The sequence below is a fragment of the Muscardinus avellanarius genome (assembly GCF_963383645.1).
Source record: "Muscardinus avellanarius genome assembly, chromosome: 3".
NCBI lineage: Eukaryota > Metazoa > Chordata > Mammalia > Rodentia > Gliridae > Muscardinus > Muscardinus avellanarius.
In genome coordinates this window covers 5,892,057-5,907,133 of record NC_137788.1, presented here as the reverse complement: position 1 = coordinate 5,907,133, position 15,077 = coordinate 5,892,057, and the positions used below count along the sequence as shown (strand labels likewise).

At 47.8% G+C, this 15,077-nt stretch overlaps 1 protein-coding gene across 1 annotated transcript in view; it reads right to left on the bottom strand.

Annotated features, from left to right (window-relative positions):
- PER3 (period circadian regulator 3) overlaps window positions 1-15,077 on the bottom strand; it is a gene marked incomplete at both ends in the record, with an annotated part of 46,210 nt that overhangs the window by 16,127 nt on the left and 15,006 nt on the right. Inside the window, 8 exons of the mRNA XM_080691267.1 lie at window positions 2,018-2,170; window positions 2,383-2,504; window positions 3,273-3,405; window positions 8,939-9,068; window positions 9,722-9,850; window positions 10,786-10,891; window positions 13,892-14,048; window positions 14,277-14,383. Coding sequence (XP_080547393.1) covers window positions 2,018-2,170; window positions 2,383-2,504; window positions 3,273-3,405; window positions 8,939-9,068; window positions 9,722-9,850; window positions 10,786-10,891; window positions 13,892-14,048; window positions 14,277-14,383 — 1,037 coding nt within the window. The remainder of the gene's footprint in view (window positions 1-2,017; window positions 2,171-2,382; window positions 2,505-3,272; window positions 3,406-8,938; window positions 9,069-9,721; window positions 9,851-10,785; window positions 10,892-13,891; window positions 14,049-14,276; window positions 14,384-15,077) is intronic.

Below are 15,077 nucleotides of genomic sequence, written 5' to 3'. Positions count from 1 at the left end.
CCCAGCCCCACTTTATTTTCTAGTTTGAAATAGGGTCTCATTAAACTACTCAGGGCCTTGCAAAGTTGTTGAGGTTGGCCTCACACCTGCAATCCTCCTATTTCTGCCTCCCAAGTACTGAGATTACAGTCATTCGCCACCATGGCCAGCTCTTTACTCATTTTTTCGTCCAGATGTTTTAACAATCGCACAGAGAGAGTATTAAATTTGCTAACTAAAACCACAGAAAGTCTATTTTGTCTCTTTAACTCTATTTTTGCTCCCTGTCTTTACACCTATCATTAGTGAATACAGTTGATGACTGTTACTCTACCTGGGGAATTCACTGGGCTGCTTTCCCACTATGAAATGTCTCTGGTAAGACTCCTGTCCTGAAACCTGCTTCCCCTGTGTTTGCGAGCGCTCCGGCCTCCTATAAAACGCCCTGGGCGGGCTCTTGTCTTTGTGTAGTCATTTAAAGTTACTCTGCAGGCAGCGTTAGCTGGACACTGACCTCTGTATCTCCTGACAAGCTCTGCCTCCTGACTGCAGTATTCACAGTAAGTCCTGACTGATAGTCAGGTTTAAAGCTACTATTTCATATGCACTGGGTTATCTCCGTTTCTTTATTTCTCCCTCCCGGCTGTTCTTCTGGATTTGAGTATTTTTAAGATTTCGTTTATGTTTATGGACTGGCATTTCAGCTAATCTTTGCAGCTCATATTCCAGGTCCTGTAACAGCAGTGGCTCTCTCCTCTGCTGCTCATGGGCCACGGGACTCTGGGAAAGTTCAGTCATTTCACCTCTGTGTCTTTACTGTTCCACATACACAATGAAGATAGCAGTTTGCAGAGCATTTGTGATCATGACCCTCAGGCCCATTTCACAACTAGAGACAGGGTATAAACTTCAGGAATACAAGCTCTGCAGAAAGAAAAAGAACCACAGAGATACCATACAGTTTAAGAGCATCTGGGCGGATTCTGCTTTTTCTCTTTGGAATAAAGATGTGGCCTTGTAGATGTTGAGACGACTTTAAGATCAGGAGAAATAATGACCAGTAAATAGCTCCTTAAATGAAAGCATACGTACTTAGTAGAAACTTCTTCCAAAGAGCAATTTAAGACCAGAGTATCAAAAGCGTAATAATGGAGTTAAAAAAAAGAGCTTTTGAAAACACTGGTTGCGACCCTCCCTGCCATGGCACGGGCGGTTACACAGCTATATGGAACCAGAGCATTAGGAAGAAGGCACGCTGCCCGCGTGCGTCTGCTCCCGTCCTGAGGCCCGGCTCAGCTCCAACAAACGCTTGGCTCTGGCTACTTAGGAACAGAATCCAATCTCGCAACAGCTGTGTCTCTGGTCTTTCCCCAGCACCCCCAGCTCTCCTGTCAATACCACACTCTCCATATTACAGAGCTGGGAAGATTGAACGAATTCACGTTGCCTGAGAACTAAGAGCAGAGCGGCACACAGAAGTTGATATGGTCCTGAAGACTAGCGGAGAGAAATAAATGAGAGACAGCCTGAAACCCCAGCTTAATAGATGTGTCGGCATTCCACAGACCAACTCACTAAAAAGCTGCCACAGGTCAAGTGGATAGGAGGCAGTAAAACATTAAAGAAAAAAGATTAGAATAATTTACCAAGTAATTATGTTAACAGAAAAGAGCTTTAAACATACTCTACTCTTTATTACCAAATCAATACAAAAGTGTGAATGTCTGACCGAAAGACTAAGCTCATGTTTCAATCAGGTCAGCAACAAAGTGGCCCAGCACCGCCCCGTCGGGCGCTGCGTCCGGCACGGCCGGCCCTGTGCAGGCGGGAAGCCGGCTGCCGCTGGAGGCCACGCGCCATGCTGCTCAATCCACACGCAACTCCCTCAACAAGCCCCGTAACGAGGAGTATGAAATGCAAACATGGCATTTCAAAAACATCTTAACTTCCTTGAAGAAAGGAAAGCAATACTTGTGACTGAGAGGTCATGAAGCAAGCAGCACTCCTGGCTTGCTTGCCGGCACAAGGCGGGTGGTACCTGGCTCCGGGGCCGGGGCGTGGACAGCGGTGCTGCTGCAGCTGCACTGGCTCGTGCCCGGCCCCCCGCTTGGCGCGGCGCCTCCGCCGGCGTCTGCGGGCCGGCCACCGGTCAGCACGTGTGGTTCCGGGACGGCTGGGGTCTGCGCAGCAGCTGCTGATACACAAGGACTGACGGTGAACAGAAAAGCCTCGCGAGAGGACGCGCATCCAGGGCAAACAGCTTGGGCACAGCAGCTGGAAAGCGGCGGTCCAAGCCGCCTGGTGGACACGAGGACCTTGTGATCCAACCGCGCAACGACGGCAGGAGGTTGGAGAGCCGGGACGGGCCTCGTGCTTCCGCCTGCCTGCGGGCGGCTCTCTCACCTGGCCACGCGCGGACGCCCGCCTCGTGGTCTCGCTTGCCGTCTTCTGAGGACGAGGACGTCGTGTTCGTACAGGAGACGCACTTTCTTTTCAGGGCTGGGATGCTGTAGCTCTTCAGGTATCTGCGCAACAGGACCCGGCCACGTCTTCCTAGCTGCCCCCCTCCGCTGTCTGCCTCTGCGGCCGCTTCTGTTTGAAATGCTGTGGACTTTCTTTCTGTGTTCCGCAGCCATCTGGCCCGAGCGACTAGGTTGTAACCCCCTTTACTCTGGTCTTAAGTGGGCCATTACATCTTATACTGTTTGTTTACTCATTTATTATGGTACTGGGGCTTGAACTTGGTGGTATTTCATCTCTAAATTATACCCTCATTCTTTTTTATTTTGAAGCAGGGTCTCCCTAAGTTACCACGTACTGGCCTTAAACCTGTGATCCTCCTGTCTCAGCCTCCTAAGTACTGGGATTACGGGCATGTGCCACCAAGCCTGGCATATCTTACTCTGTTTGATTCTGACAAGTTTAGGTATTGTTTTCACAACTATCCCTTCAGAGAAGCAATGCATCTTCTAATCTTTTTTGCACCCTCCATAATATTTAGTATACCGTTAACTGTATATAGTAAGCACTCAATTTGCAGTGTAACATCAAGACAGAGGAGCTATTGAAATTCTATGAAGCAGGGCGTAGTGGCGCATGGTTGTAACCCAGGACCTGAGTCTGAGGTGGGAGGATTGCGGCTTCAGCAAGTAGTAAAACTTTCATAAATCTAGTGAGGCCGTTTCAAAATAAAGAATAAAAAACAGAGCTGGGGGTAGCTCAGAGGTATAATACCCCTGGGTTTAATTCGTAGCTCCCCCCAAAAAAACCCCCACAAAAGTTTGGTCTCATACCTGATAACACTATCAATACAGTTTATCTGTTGATAAGATGGGTTGTGCTGGTCTCTCCTGAAATCCTCATAAGACTCACTGTACATGCCTTTATTTTTCAGTGTCTGGGAGGAAGTTAAAGCATTCTGTGCATCTGAAAGAGAATGAAAAGACGTGCAATTAAAATATTTTAACATGTGGTTAATAAAATATCCAGCAAAATTAATTCATGGCACTCGGTGACATATATGTTAGTGGAATATTATGCACCTATTAAAAATGAGCTCAGGTCTAGATGTACTGACATGGGAAGAGAGTACAACACACACCAAAGTAACTAAAGCGAGGTGCAGCGTGTGCTCCACGGAATGCCAGGTGAGGCGAAGCACGTGCCCACCGCACACTCGGCAGCAGCACAGCGGGTACCCCCGCCTCCTGAGCAGGTGCTGGAGCGTCACGCGTGTAGCGTGGCCTGTGCGGGGCCTGGGTCCAGCGGAACTCTGTAGTGACTGGCAACTGTTTTCTATTCTTTGTCTAACAGTGGCCAGAGCACTGCCGCACGTAGCTACCAAGCACTTGAAGTGCGGCAGGAATGACTGAGACATAACAGAAGTGCCACTGGGTTGGTTTGTATTTAATCTGAATTTAAATCGCCAGTGTGGCTAGTGAGTCCCACATCAGACAGCACAGGTACAGAGAAAGGAAAGAAGGCCCCCAGTTTTGAGCACTAGAGGACTTAAGTGCAGAGAAGAATGAACCGGCAAAGGAGACTCCTGCAGAGCACGGCGGCATGGGAGCCGAGGCTGGAGCCCGGGCAGGGCGGGGCTGCCTGCCACAGGCTGCTGGAGGTCGGCTCCATCAGCCGCTGCTCTCAGTTCTTTCGCTGGCCGGGCCGGGCTTCCCTGTCTTCAGAGGCACGGTGGAAACGAAAGCCTGGGTAACCCACTGTTTACCACATGGGGTTCAGTACCATCCACGCCTCCAGCACCTGCTAGAAACCCTAGACTCTGACCCCTGCGCCCACGGGCACTGCTGTGAACACTCATCTGTCTGGAGCACTCCAGAATGGGGCTGATGCCAACGTATGCTTCTGCCTTCTTTCCACCTAGCAAATGTATTTAAGACTCAGCTACGCTGCAGCGTATATCAGGTTTATTGATCTCTTTCTCTTCGGGTAATACAAACTGAGCTACACTCCCAGCACTTCACGTTTGCTTTTAATTTTTTTTTTTTTTTTTTTTTTTTTTTTTGGTGGTACTGGGGTCCCTGGAAGCCCTTCTACCTCCGGGCTACACTCCCAGACCTATTTTTATATTTTTATTTGGAAACAGGGTCTCCTAAACCAGCACAGGGCTGGCGTCGAACCTGTGCGATCCTCCTGTCTCTGCCTCCCAGGTGCGGGGATTACAAGCGTGCGCCACCACGCCTGGCATTGCTTTTAATTTTTTATGAGCAGCCTTGCTGACTTGCCAAGGCTGGTTTCAAATCTGCGCTCGTCCCGTCCCAGTGTCCCAAGTCCTGGGCTTACAGGCGTGCGCCCAGGTGCCGGCCCGCTTCATCCCTCCTTGTTGCCGAGCACCCCTCCACCGCGCGGATGGCATACAACTCCTTCACTGATCTCCTGAATGACACCTGACTGCGCCCGGGGTCTGGTGAGAGTACAGTAAATAGTCACATACAGGTTTTTGTGTAAATTTAAGTTACTTCACCTGGGTAAACAACAACTGAGAGTGAAATTGTGAAGTCATATGGCAAGAACATGCTTAACTTTAGAGGAAACTGTCAAGCGTTTCCCAGCGGGATGGACAAATCTGCATTTTGTCCAACAATAATATGAGCACCCTGTTTATCCTGCATCCCTGCCAACAGTTAGTGTGTGTATGAGGTGGGCAGCTGAATGCTCGTGGTCTTAACTGGTTTCCACCTAATGACTATCGAGGCCGAGTCGTTCACATGCGACTTGCTATCTAGGTATCTGCAAAAGCACCCAGATCTCTTAAAGTTGTTTTTAATGTGGATGTTTGTTGTCACATTGAGTTTTGACAGTTCTTTATTATTCTAAACACAAGTCCTACACTGTACATATCAGTGTCTTAAAAAGGGAGTTAGCCGGGCGTGGTGGCGCACGCTTGTAATCCCCGTGCTTGGGAGGCTGAGACAGGAGGATCGCGCAGGTTCGAAGCCAGCCTCAGCTACTTAGCGAGGCCCTCAGCAACTTAGTGAGACCCTGTTTCCAAATAAAGTATAAAACAGGTCTGGGAGTGTAGCCCGGAGGTAGAAAAGCCCCTGGGTTCCACCCCCAGTGCCACACAGACAAAAAAATTAAACCCATTAAATATGGGCTTAAGCCAGGCATGGTGGCGCACGCTCGTAATCCCAGCATTCGGGAGGCTGAGACCGGAGGATCGCAGTTTACGGACAGAGTGAGGCCCTCTGCAACTTAGTGAGACCCTGTTTCAAAGTAAGGAATGAAAAATAGGGCAGGGGGTGTAGCTCGGAGGTCGAATGCTCCTGGGTTCCATCCCCAGACCCGCACACACACAGAAAAAAGGCTTAATATCCAGCATCACAAAATACAACAAAACAAAATAAATAAAAGTGGGAACTTTTCTCTTTCCAAAGTAGCAGCAAAGCATACAGACCCCCTGCCACTGAACTATTGTAACACGGGAATGATGTTAATACCGATATCTGCTTTGAGCTGGGCACGGGGCACATGCCTGGAATCCTAGGAAGCGGGAGGCTGAGACAGGAGGATCACAGGTTTGTGACCAGCCTTAGCAACTCAGTGAGGCCCTCCACAACTTAGTAAGGCTCTGTTTCAAAAAAAAAAAAAAAAAAAATAGGGCTGGGGGTGTTGCTCAGACACAGAATGCCCTGGGTTCAGTCTCCAGGGTTACACACACACACACACACACACACACACACACACACACACGTGCATGTGTGAAAACAGTACTACTGTAGAAGGAACAAGATTATGAGGTGGCGAGGAAGGAAGCTACTCTGATGACACAGAGGTGAGGTTACAAAAGTAACCATAATAGAGAGCCCAGGTCAAGGTGGTGGGCGCAGGGCGCAGGGAGCAGGGAGCAGGGGGGAGGGGGGAGGGGGCAGACGCTCAAGGAGAACATTTAGAAGCCCTGGCTTAAGACCTCCCAGAGATCCGATCTGTAGAACATGGCTGATGACACGCAGCAAGAACGATATTTAGGTAAACTCTTTTGCACAGAGGAAATCTGCTGGTTTCAGAGACAAGGGAAAAATAACCTGTTAAGAATCTTATGTCTTTTTTTTGTTTTTGGTGGTACTGGGGAATGGAACCCAGGGGCCTTTTACCTCCGGGCTACACTCCCAGACCTATTTTATATTTTATTTGGAAACAGGGTCTCTTAAGCCAGCGAGGCTGGCTTCGAACCTGCACGATCCTCCGGTCTCAGCCTCCCGAGCGCGGGGATTACAAGCGTGCACCACCTTGCCCCGCAAGAACCCTTCTTCCTCCAGGCTACACTCCCAGACCAATTTTTTTTTTGGGGGGTGTACTGGGGTTCCTGGAAACCCTTCTTTCTACCTCCAGGCTACACTCCCAGACCTATTTTATATTTGGAAACAGGGTCTCTTAAGCCAGCGAGGTTGGCTTCAACCTGCGCGGGGATTATAAGCATGCGCCACCATGCCTGGCATCTTATGTCTTTTAACAAATGGAAAGCTAACCTTACCAAAGCAGGAGACAAGTCCAGGATAGGTCTTGCTGTCTGGAGGGAGTCCTTGGGCTCGGCCATGGCCTGCCATGCACATGTCCCTTCCCTTCAAGACGCCTAAGTTCTAACACACTACATGACAGAGACAGGCCTCTGGATGGTGACTAAGTCGTGAGGCAGAGCCATCGTGGGCTCAGGGACCGTATGAAAGGGCTGTGGGCCCTGGTGCGGACCTGGAGTCTCAGAGGGAAGCTGATACTTGAGCAGGAGTTTGATGCTACCTGGGTTACACAGCAAGGCCCTCAACCCCCCCGCAAAGAGGGCTGGAGGGAAGGAACGAGGTCCTTCTGTCTCTCTCTGCAGTGCTCCCTCTGGAGGGTGTTCCAGGACTCCAGAGGGCTCAGCGTGGAAGCAGGACGGAGACCTCACTAGACACCCACCCTTCCACTTTAGTGGTGGACTTCCCAGCCTCAACATTTCAAGAAATACATTCCTGTTGTTATAAATTAGCCTCAGGAATAGCGGCACAGAATGACCAGGGCAGGGTACCAGCAACGTCACTGATGGTAACAGTGCTGTGACTTCGTATGGCACAGATCATGTCAGGTCTTGAAAAACATAGCTATTATTCTTGTTATTCCTGGCCTTAGACAGTGTCACTCCTACTATATAAAAGGCCTACATTTGACACGAGGAGCCCGTTTATAACGCTAGGGTGGACAAAGTCCAACATAACTTCCAAAATTATATTGACATTCAGGGGGAAAAAATGAAGGGGAAGCTAGCTAAATTAAAAACTCAGTCCAGCCAGGCGTGGTGGCGCATGCTTGTAATCCCACTTAGTGAGACCCTGTTCAAAATAAAGAATAAAAAATAGGGCTAGGGTGTAGCTCAGAGGTAGAATGCCCCTGGGTTCCATCCCTGGTATCACACACACAAGAAAGTCAATCTAATTCGATCTCTACATTAAGTTAACTTTTCAAAATAATGTCAGTGTTTTGTAGTATCCTATCAAGAAAAAGGTCCTGGGTGTACTGTTCTGGGTGTACTGGCCTGGGTGTACTGGCCTGGGTATACTGGCCTGGGTGTACTGTTACCACCTATCACCCCAGTGCTCGGAAGGCAGAGGCAGAAGGATCACACGTTGGAGACTTGTCTCAGCAATTTAGTGAGGCCCTATTTCAAAATAAAAAATAAAATAGAGCTAGGGTCTGTCTCCAAAACAGAATGCTCCTGGGTTCAACTCCAAGTACCAAAGAAAAAAAACAGGGCAAAACTAAGACCAATGTTTTTCTTTGAATTTATACAAAAAATATTATCCATTTGTTTGAAATGGGCTTATTATTTTAATATACTTTATCTGAAATGTATTTGCAAAATCAACTCCATTCATAGAAAGATCAGATGGAACAAAAATCTATGAATTTGCAATATTATTTATTCATTTTTTGTGATTACTGGGGATTGAACCCAGAGGCATTCTATCTCTAAGCTACACCCAAACCTAATTTTTTATTTTGAAACAGGTTGATGTGTTTCACTACTTGCTGAGGCTGTCCTCAAACCTGCGATTCTGTTTCAGCCTCCCCCAAGTACTAGGATTACAGGCATTTGCTACCATGCTGGGTTTGTTTGTTTATTTATTTATTTATTTATTTATTTATTTATTTATTTATTTATTTTATTATTTTGGTGGCACTGGGGATGGAACCCATAGGCTTTCTACCTCAGGGCTATACTCCCAGACCTATTTTATATTTTATTAGAAACAGGGTCTCACTAAGTTGCTGAGAGCCGCACTAAGTAGCTAAGGCTGGCTTCGAACCTGTGCGATCCTCCTGTCTCAGCCTCCCAAGGTCGGAGGATTACAAGCATGCGCCACCACGCCCGGCTACCATGCTGGGTTTAATTTACAATATTATAATAAAAGTTAAAGCACGGGGCTCAGAGGAGGACGCCCGGGGACCTAGAGCGCCACACACTCACCACCTCCCCGCGGCTCCGCACGCGCCCTTGGCACTGGCTTGATAGATGATCTGGTCTTCGACTCGATGTAGAGCTCCTGACCCAGATTCTTAATTTCATTTACACTGGCATATACCTGCTGCAAGGTCATCTTTGGGAAAAGAATAATAAATTAGATTTCAAATTTTATAAAAATGTACACTAAAAAAATAAACAAAATACATCTACCTTCTGGTTCTCTGAAGATATAATGATTAAAAACATAGGTATCACTTGAACTCTGCTTCCCAATATCCCGGCACATTAATACTGATGAGACCTTAAATACATGTGTTCACAATATGCTGATTTTTATTTATTTATTTAGCGGGTCTGGGGATGGAACCCAGAGGCATTTGACCTCCAAGCTACACACCCTGCCCAATTTTTTATTATTTTGAAACTGGGTCTCACTGAGTTGTGGAGGGCCTCACTAAGTAGCTGAGGCTGTCCGTGAACCTCGATCCTCAGGTCTCAGCCTCCCGAATGCTGGGATTACAAGTGTGAGCCACCACGCCCGGCTTAACACAATATGCTGATTTTTAAAAGCATACCATTCATTCAAGTACCACCTTCTAAAGGTGGTCTTTTCTTTTTAGAGCATTTTTTTTCCAAAACAAAATAGATTGAAATGTCTGTTATCAGATGAGGGCTTCAAAAGTGAAGACCGTTTGCTGCAATGTCCCCAGCCACCCATAGCGCCAGCCCTGGGGCCAGGGCGGTAAGGGACCACCCGGCAACTGCCAAGAACACAGCCCCACGCACCGGCTCTCTGGGCGCGTCCTCCACGCAGTGCCCGCTCGCCTCGCTGGAGGAGGCAGCGCTGGCCTGGTGTTCCTGCGAACCGCTGCTCCCCAGGCTCCCGTAACCGCTGGAATCGCCCACGTGCACTGGCTGAGAACAGAGGCCCGACCGCAGCTACTGCTTAGTGAACAGGAGTCCCCCCACCAGAAACCCAAGATGAAAAAACCCCGAGCCCCAAGTTAGGTGCGTGTAAATTGGTGCTTTAACCCTGACCTGACATGAATGAGACCTCCATAACTTCCTAATCCTCAAGGGCAAAATCTTGCTTTCTAATCTAGGCGGGTGTTTCTGGAACAAGTGTTCTAAAATACCACAGCAGAGCTGGGCCTGGCGGCACACACTTGCAACCCAAGCGCTTGGGAGGCTGAGGTAGGAGGATCACAGGTTCTCAGCTAGCCTCGGCAACTTAGCGAGGCCTTCCACAACTTAGACCTGCTTCAAAATTAAAGATAAAAAATAGGGCTGAGGGTGTAGATGGGAGGTAGAATGTCCTGGGTTCAATCCCCAGTACGGCAAAAAAAGAAAAGAGAAATAAAAAAGTCTTCCTACCCTGTTGCTGTGATACAGTTTACTGTCTTAAAACGAGTTCTCTGCCGGGCGTGGTGGCGCACGCTTGTAATCCCTGCGCTTGGGAGACAGAGACAGGAGGATCACGCAGGTTCGAAGCCAGCCGCGCGCGTTGGCTTAGGAGACCCTGTTTCCAAATAAAAATGTAAAAGTAGGTCTGGGAGTGTAGCCCGGAGGTAGAAGGGCTTCCAGGAACCCCAGTACCACCAAAAAAACAAAAACAAAAACAAAAAAAACCGAGTTCTTTCAAAAATATTCTGTGCATTTCACACAGAATAAGGAACAAAAATTAATACAATTTAAGGACAAAAATAGAAAGACATAAATTTCTAGGATGTAAAGACTTCTTCTGTTTCCTAACAAGTTTATTTTCGTGAAGCGACGTTAAGACTGAATCCCAACGTGGAACACAATTATGAGAATCTGTGTTTATTATTAAAAAGAATCTCTCACGTTACCTGCAAGAGGAGCTTGTGAATCTGCTCTTGTAATTCTGCTATGTCTTTGTCATCACTGTTGATCTTCTTTATTCTGGTAGCAAAAACATCCTCATTTAGCGGGCTCCTACAAAATGCCGAGTAACAGACCGAGTCAAGCAATTTAAAATGATTTTTAACAAACCTATGCTTTTAAAAAGCAACTCTTTGACTTCAAATACGGGAACTACAGAGCTAAAATTCTCTTCATGAAAATATAGAAAATACAAAGAAACAGATGAGACCTTAAAAGGCTTTAAGTTTCTCTAGGGCACTAATATTTCTGTAAGTACTTCAGCACTGCATATGTATGGATCTAAAAATCAGTGGCAAGGGACCTTCTCAGCTTCGAAAACATCTTCAGTAATGACTGGTTTTAAAGTCTGACATTCACTGAGGAAGCTTCTGCAGGCAGCGCAAGAGCCCCGGTTCGCACGCAGCACTGAATGTTTCGCGCACCCGATCATTTACCTGCCCAACCAGGAGGACTCCAGCACCCATCCCCGGGGGAGATGTGGCTGCCGCCAGGTAACCCCCAGCTCATTTCCCCTCGACTCTGGTGCATTTCAGATCCACTCCCTCAACACAGCAAATGTGCACGCCAGCAGGAGAGAACAGGGGAAGAACCCGACATCTACTTGGCCCTGTTCCACAGCATGGCACTAGTTTTTATATCACACAGCAATAACCAACATGTAAAGCCCTTACGACGTGCCAGGTGTCATTCTAGGTGCCAAGTACCCTCTCCTTCACTGGAGTCACAACCTTCTCCAGGTTGCTAGCTGGCACGGGGCAAGCAGGAAAGCACCAAGGGACAAGGGTCCAGGCCCCGACGTCCACGCGTCTGCCGCCACCTCAGAGGCCCGCGTTCTTAGAGTCCTGGGGTAGGAATTGTCGGGGACTTTTAAAGTGAGGGCGGAACCGGGCATGGTGGCGCACGCTTGGAATCCGGAGGATGGTGGTTCGCGGACAGCCTCAGCTACTTAGTGAGGCCCTCTGCAACTCAGTGAGACCGGGTTTCAAAATAAAGAAAAAAAGAAAAAATAGGGCAGAGGGTGTAGCTCGGAGGTCGAATGCCCTTGGGTTCCATCCCCAGACCCACAAAAATAAATAAATAAATAAATAAATAAATAAATAATAAAGTGAGGGCGGGCTGGGGATGGCTCGGTGGCAGAGTGGTTACGCAGGAGGCCTGTTTGTACCCTCAGCGCCACACAAACCACCCAACCAGAGGATTCCATAGGATTAGACAACCCAAAGTAGCAGAGCCGGGATTGAATCCACAGTGTAGCTCGGCTACATAAAAACTGAAGCCCTGTTCTGAAAAGCAGAAATTATCACCAGAAGAGCGGAGGGTGTTGGCAATGTCGTAATAGTGAGCAGTAACTCGGCTTTTCCACTCATCACACACGTGCCCCAGGGCAGCAGCTGGGATGGGCCAATCAGCAGCTCCTGCACAGGCTGGGTGTGCATATAAATGGCTGGGCCGTGCCTCAATTAACCACCTGCTTCCCACCGCCACGCAAGCGCCCAGCATACATCCCCTTCACGCTGTGAGAGTGTTTGTTTTTATTTACTTATTTTATTGGTGCATTGTAATCACAAATTTTTTTTTTTTTTTTTTTTGGGGGCGGGTCTGGGGATGGAACCCAGGGGCATTCGTCCTCCAAGCTACCCCCACTGCCCTATTTTTTATTCTTTATTTTGAAATCGGGTCTCACTGAGTTGCAGAGGGCCTCACTAAGTAGCTGAGGCTGTCCGCAGGGCATTCTACCTCGAGCTACAGGCCCTGCCCTATTTTTTTATTCTTTAAACAGGGTCTCACTAAGTTGCAGAGGGCCTCACTCAGTAGCTGAGGCTGGCCTTGAACCTGCGATCCTCCTATCTCAGCCTCCTAAGTGCTGGGATTATAAATGTTTGCCACCACACAGGAGGCTGACATAAGAAGTTACGTGCTCAGGCAGGTGTGCTGGGGCACATCTGCCATCTCAGCACTTGGGAGGTCGAGACAGGAGAACTGCAAGTTTGAAGCCAGTGTGCAGTAACTTAGCAAGCCCCTGTATTTCAAAATAAAACCAAAATGGGGCGGGGGTGAAGCTCAGGGTAGAAACTCCCTGGGTCTGATGCCCAATACCCCTCCACATAGAAATGTTTTACATGCTCCCCAAAAGATCTCTAAAGTATAGAAATGGCAGAGAGAGGGGTAGGGCGCGTGGGAGGAGCAGGGTGACCGACCTTATCCATAGTCTCTCTACCCACACATAACAACAATTTTTATTTTCTTTCCAATTTCCATGATTCAGTTTTGCAGCATGTGTGTAAACATAAGTATAAGAACAGGTATAAATAACCCTGTATACTGCATTTTACATCTAATATGTAAAAATATTGTAGAGACCATGTGAAGTCATTTCTGCAAAATATCTTTTTGTGTGTGTGTGTGGTACTGGGGATGGAACCCAGGGGCATTCTCCCTCCAAGCTACACCCCCAGTCCTGTTTTTTATTCTTTATTTGAAACAGGGTCTCACTGAGTTGCACAGGGCCTAAGTAGTAGCTGAGGCTGGCGGCAAACCGCGATCCTCCCAAATGCTGGGATTACAAGCGTGCACTACCACACCCGGTTTTGCAAACGTCTTCTGACCAACATAATCCATCAAACAATTATTCCGGCATTTTATTTCCTTTTTTGCAGTTCTAGGAATGGAATCCAGGGGCATTCAACCGCCGAGCTACACTCCCTGCCCTGTTTTTTATTCTTTATTTTGAAACAAGGCCTCACCAAGTAGCTGAGGCTGTCCGTGAACTGGATCCTCCGGTCTCAGCCTCCTGCATGCTGGATTGCAGCGTGAGCCACCGCACCCGGCTCATGCCAGCGTTTTCTTAATGATGAATGTAGCAGCGATTTTAAGTCTGACGCTATGGTTTCTTTCAGGCTCGGCACGTACTGCTCTGCTGTTTCCCAAAGCACTGAAAACCTTCTGTGCTCTCTGTACTTCACGTGCCAGTTGCCTGACGGGCAGTTAACGCACGACTGAGTATTACTTAGTAAGAAGATTGCTCGAAAATAGTCAGGCCGACTGACTTACGTTCGAACCTTATGCCGACCCATGATGAAAGAGACCTTCCTGCTCCAGGGGTTCACGAAGCTGGCCCAGCTGGAATCGAGTACAGCGTAGTCTCCGTTCTGGGTGCAGAACCTAATGGGTGAGTGCTCAAAGGGAGGGCGGCCTGCATATTCCAAGACTATATAAGACAACAAGACAAAAAAAGAACTTTACAGATTTTCTGAGCACAAGTGATCTTTAACGTCATTTACTTGTACATTTTTTTAGTACACTGAATTATTACTATAGCAGTCTTAATACATTGCTCATCTGGTTAAAGGTTCTGCTTTAATGAGAAAAGAATTAGAAAAATTAGAATTTGTGGTAAAAAACAACACCTTTTCTCCTGTAAAGGAGCAGGCCCTACCTTTTTGGTGTATGGCGACCATCAGAGGACGATCTTCCGGGTGCAAGTAGGTTAAGATGGAGGTTCCGACCAGATCCTGAGGTAGGTAACCCAGCAAAGGCACTGCTCTGGGGCAGACACACAGCATATTAAACTTTTTTTTTTTTTTGGCAGTACTGAGGATGGAAACCAGGGGCATTCCACCTCTGAGCTACACCACAGCCCTATTTTTTAGTCTTTATTTTGTAGTACTGGGGATGAAACCTAGGGGCTTTTCTACCTCCGGGCTATACCCCAAGACCCATTTTATATTTTATCTGGAAACAGGGCCTCACTAAGTAGCTAAGGCTGGCTTCAAATCTGTGCGATCCTCCTGTCTCAGCCTTCCAAGCACTGAGATTACAAGCGTGCACCACCACGCCTGGCACATTAACTAATTTTTATACTTTATATTCACTCATTCATGTGTGTGGTCCTGAAAATTAAACCTAGGGGTATTCTACCTCTCAGCTATAGCCCCAGTTCTATTTTTATTCGTGTGTGCGTGTGTGTGTGTGTGTGTGTGTGTGTGTGTGGTGCCGGGGATGGAACCAAGGAGGGCATTCTACCTCTGAGGTACACCCCCAGCCCCATTTTTGTTCTTTATTTTGAAACAGGGTCTCACTAAGTTGTGGAGGACCTCACTAAGTAGCTGAGGCTACCCACAAACCCAGATCCTGCCATTTCAGCCTCCCAAGTACTGGGATTTCAAGTGTGCGCCACCACGCCTGGCTATTTTTTGTTCTTTATTTTGAAATGGTCTAAGTTGTGGAGGGCGTCGCT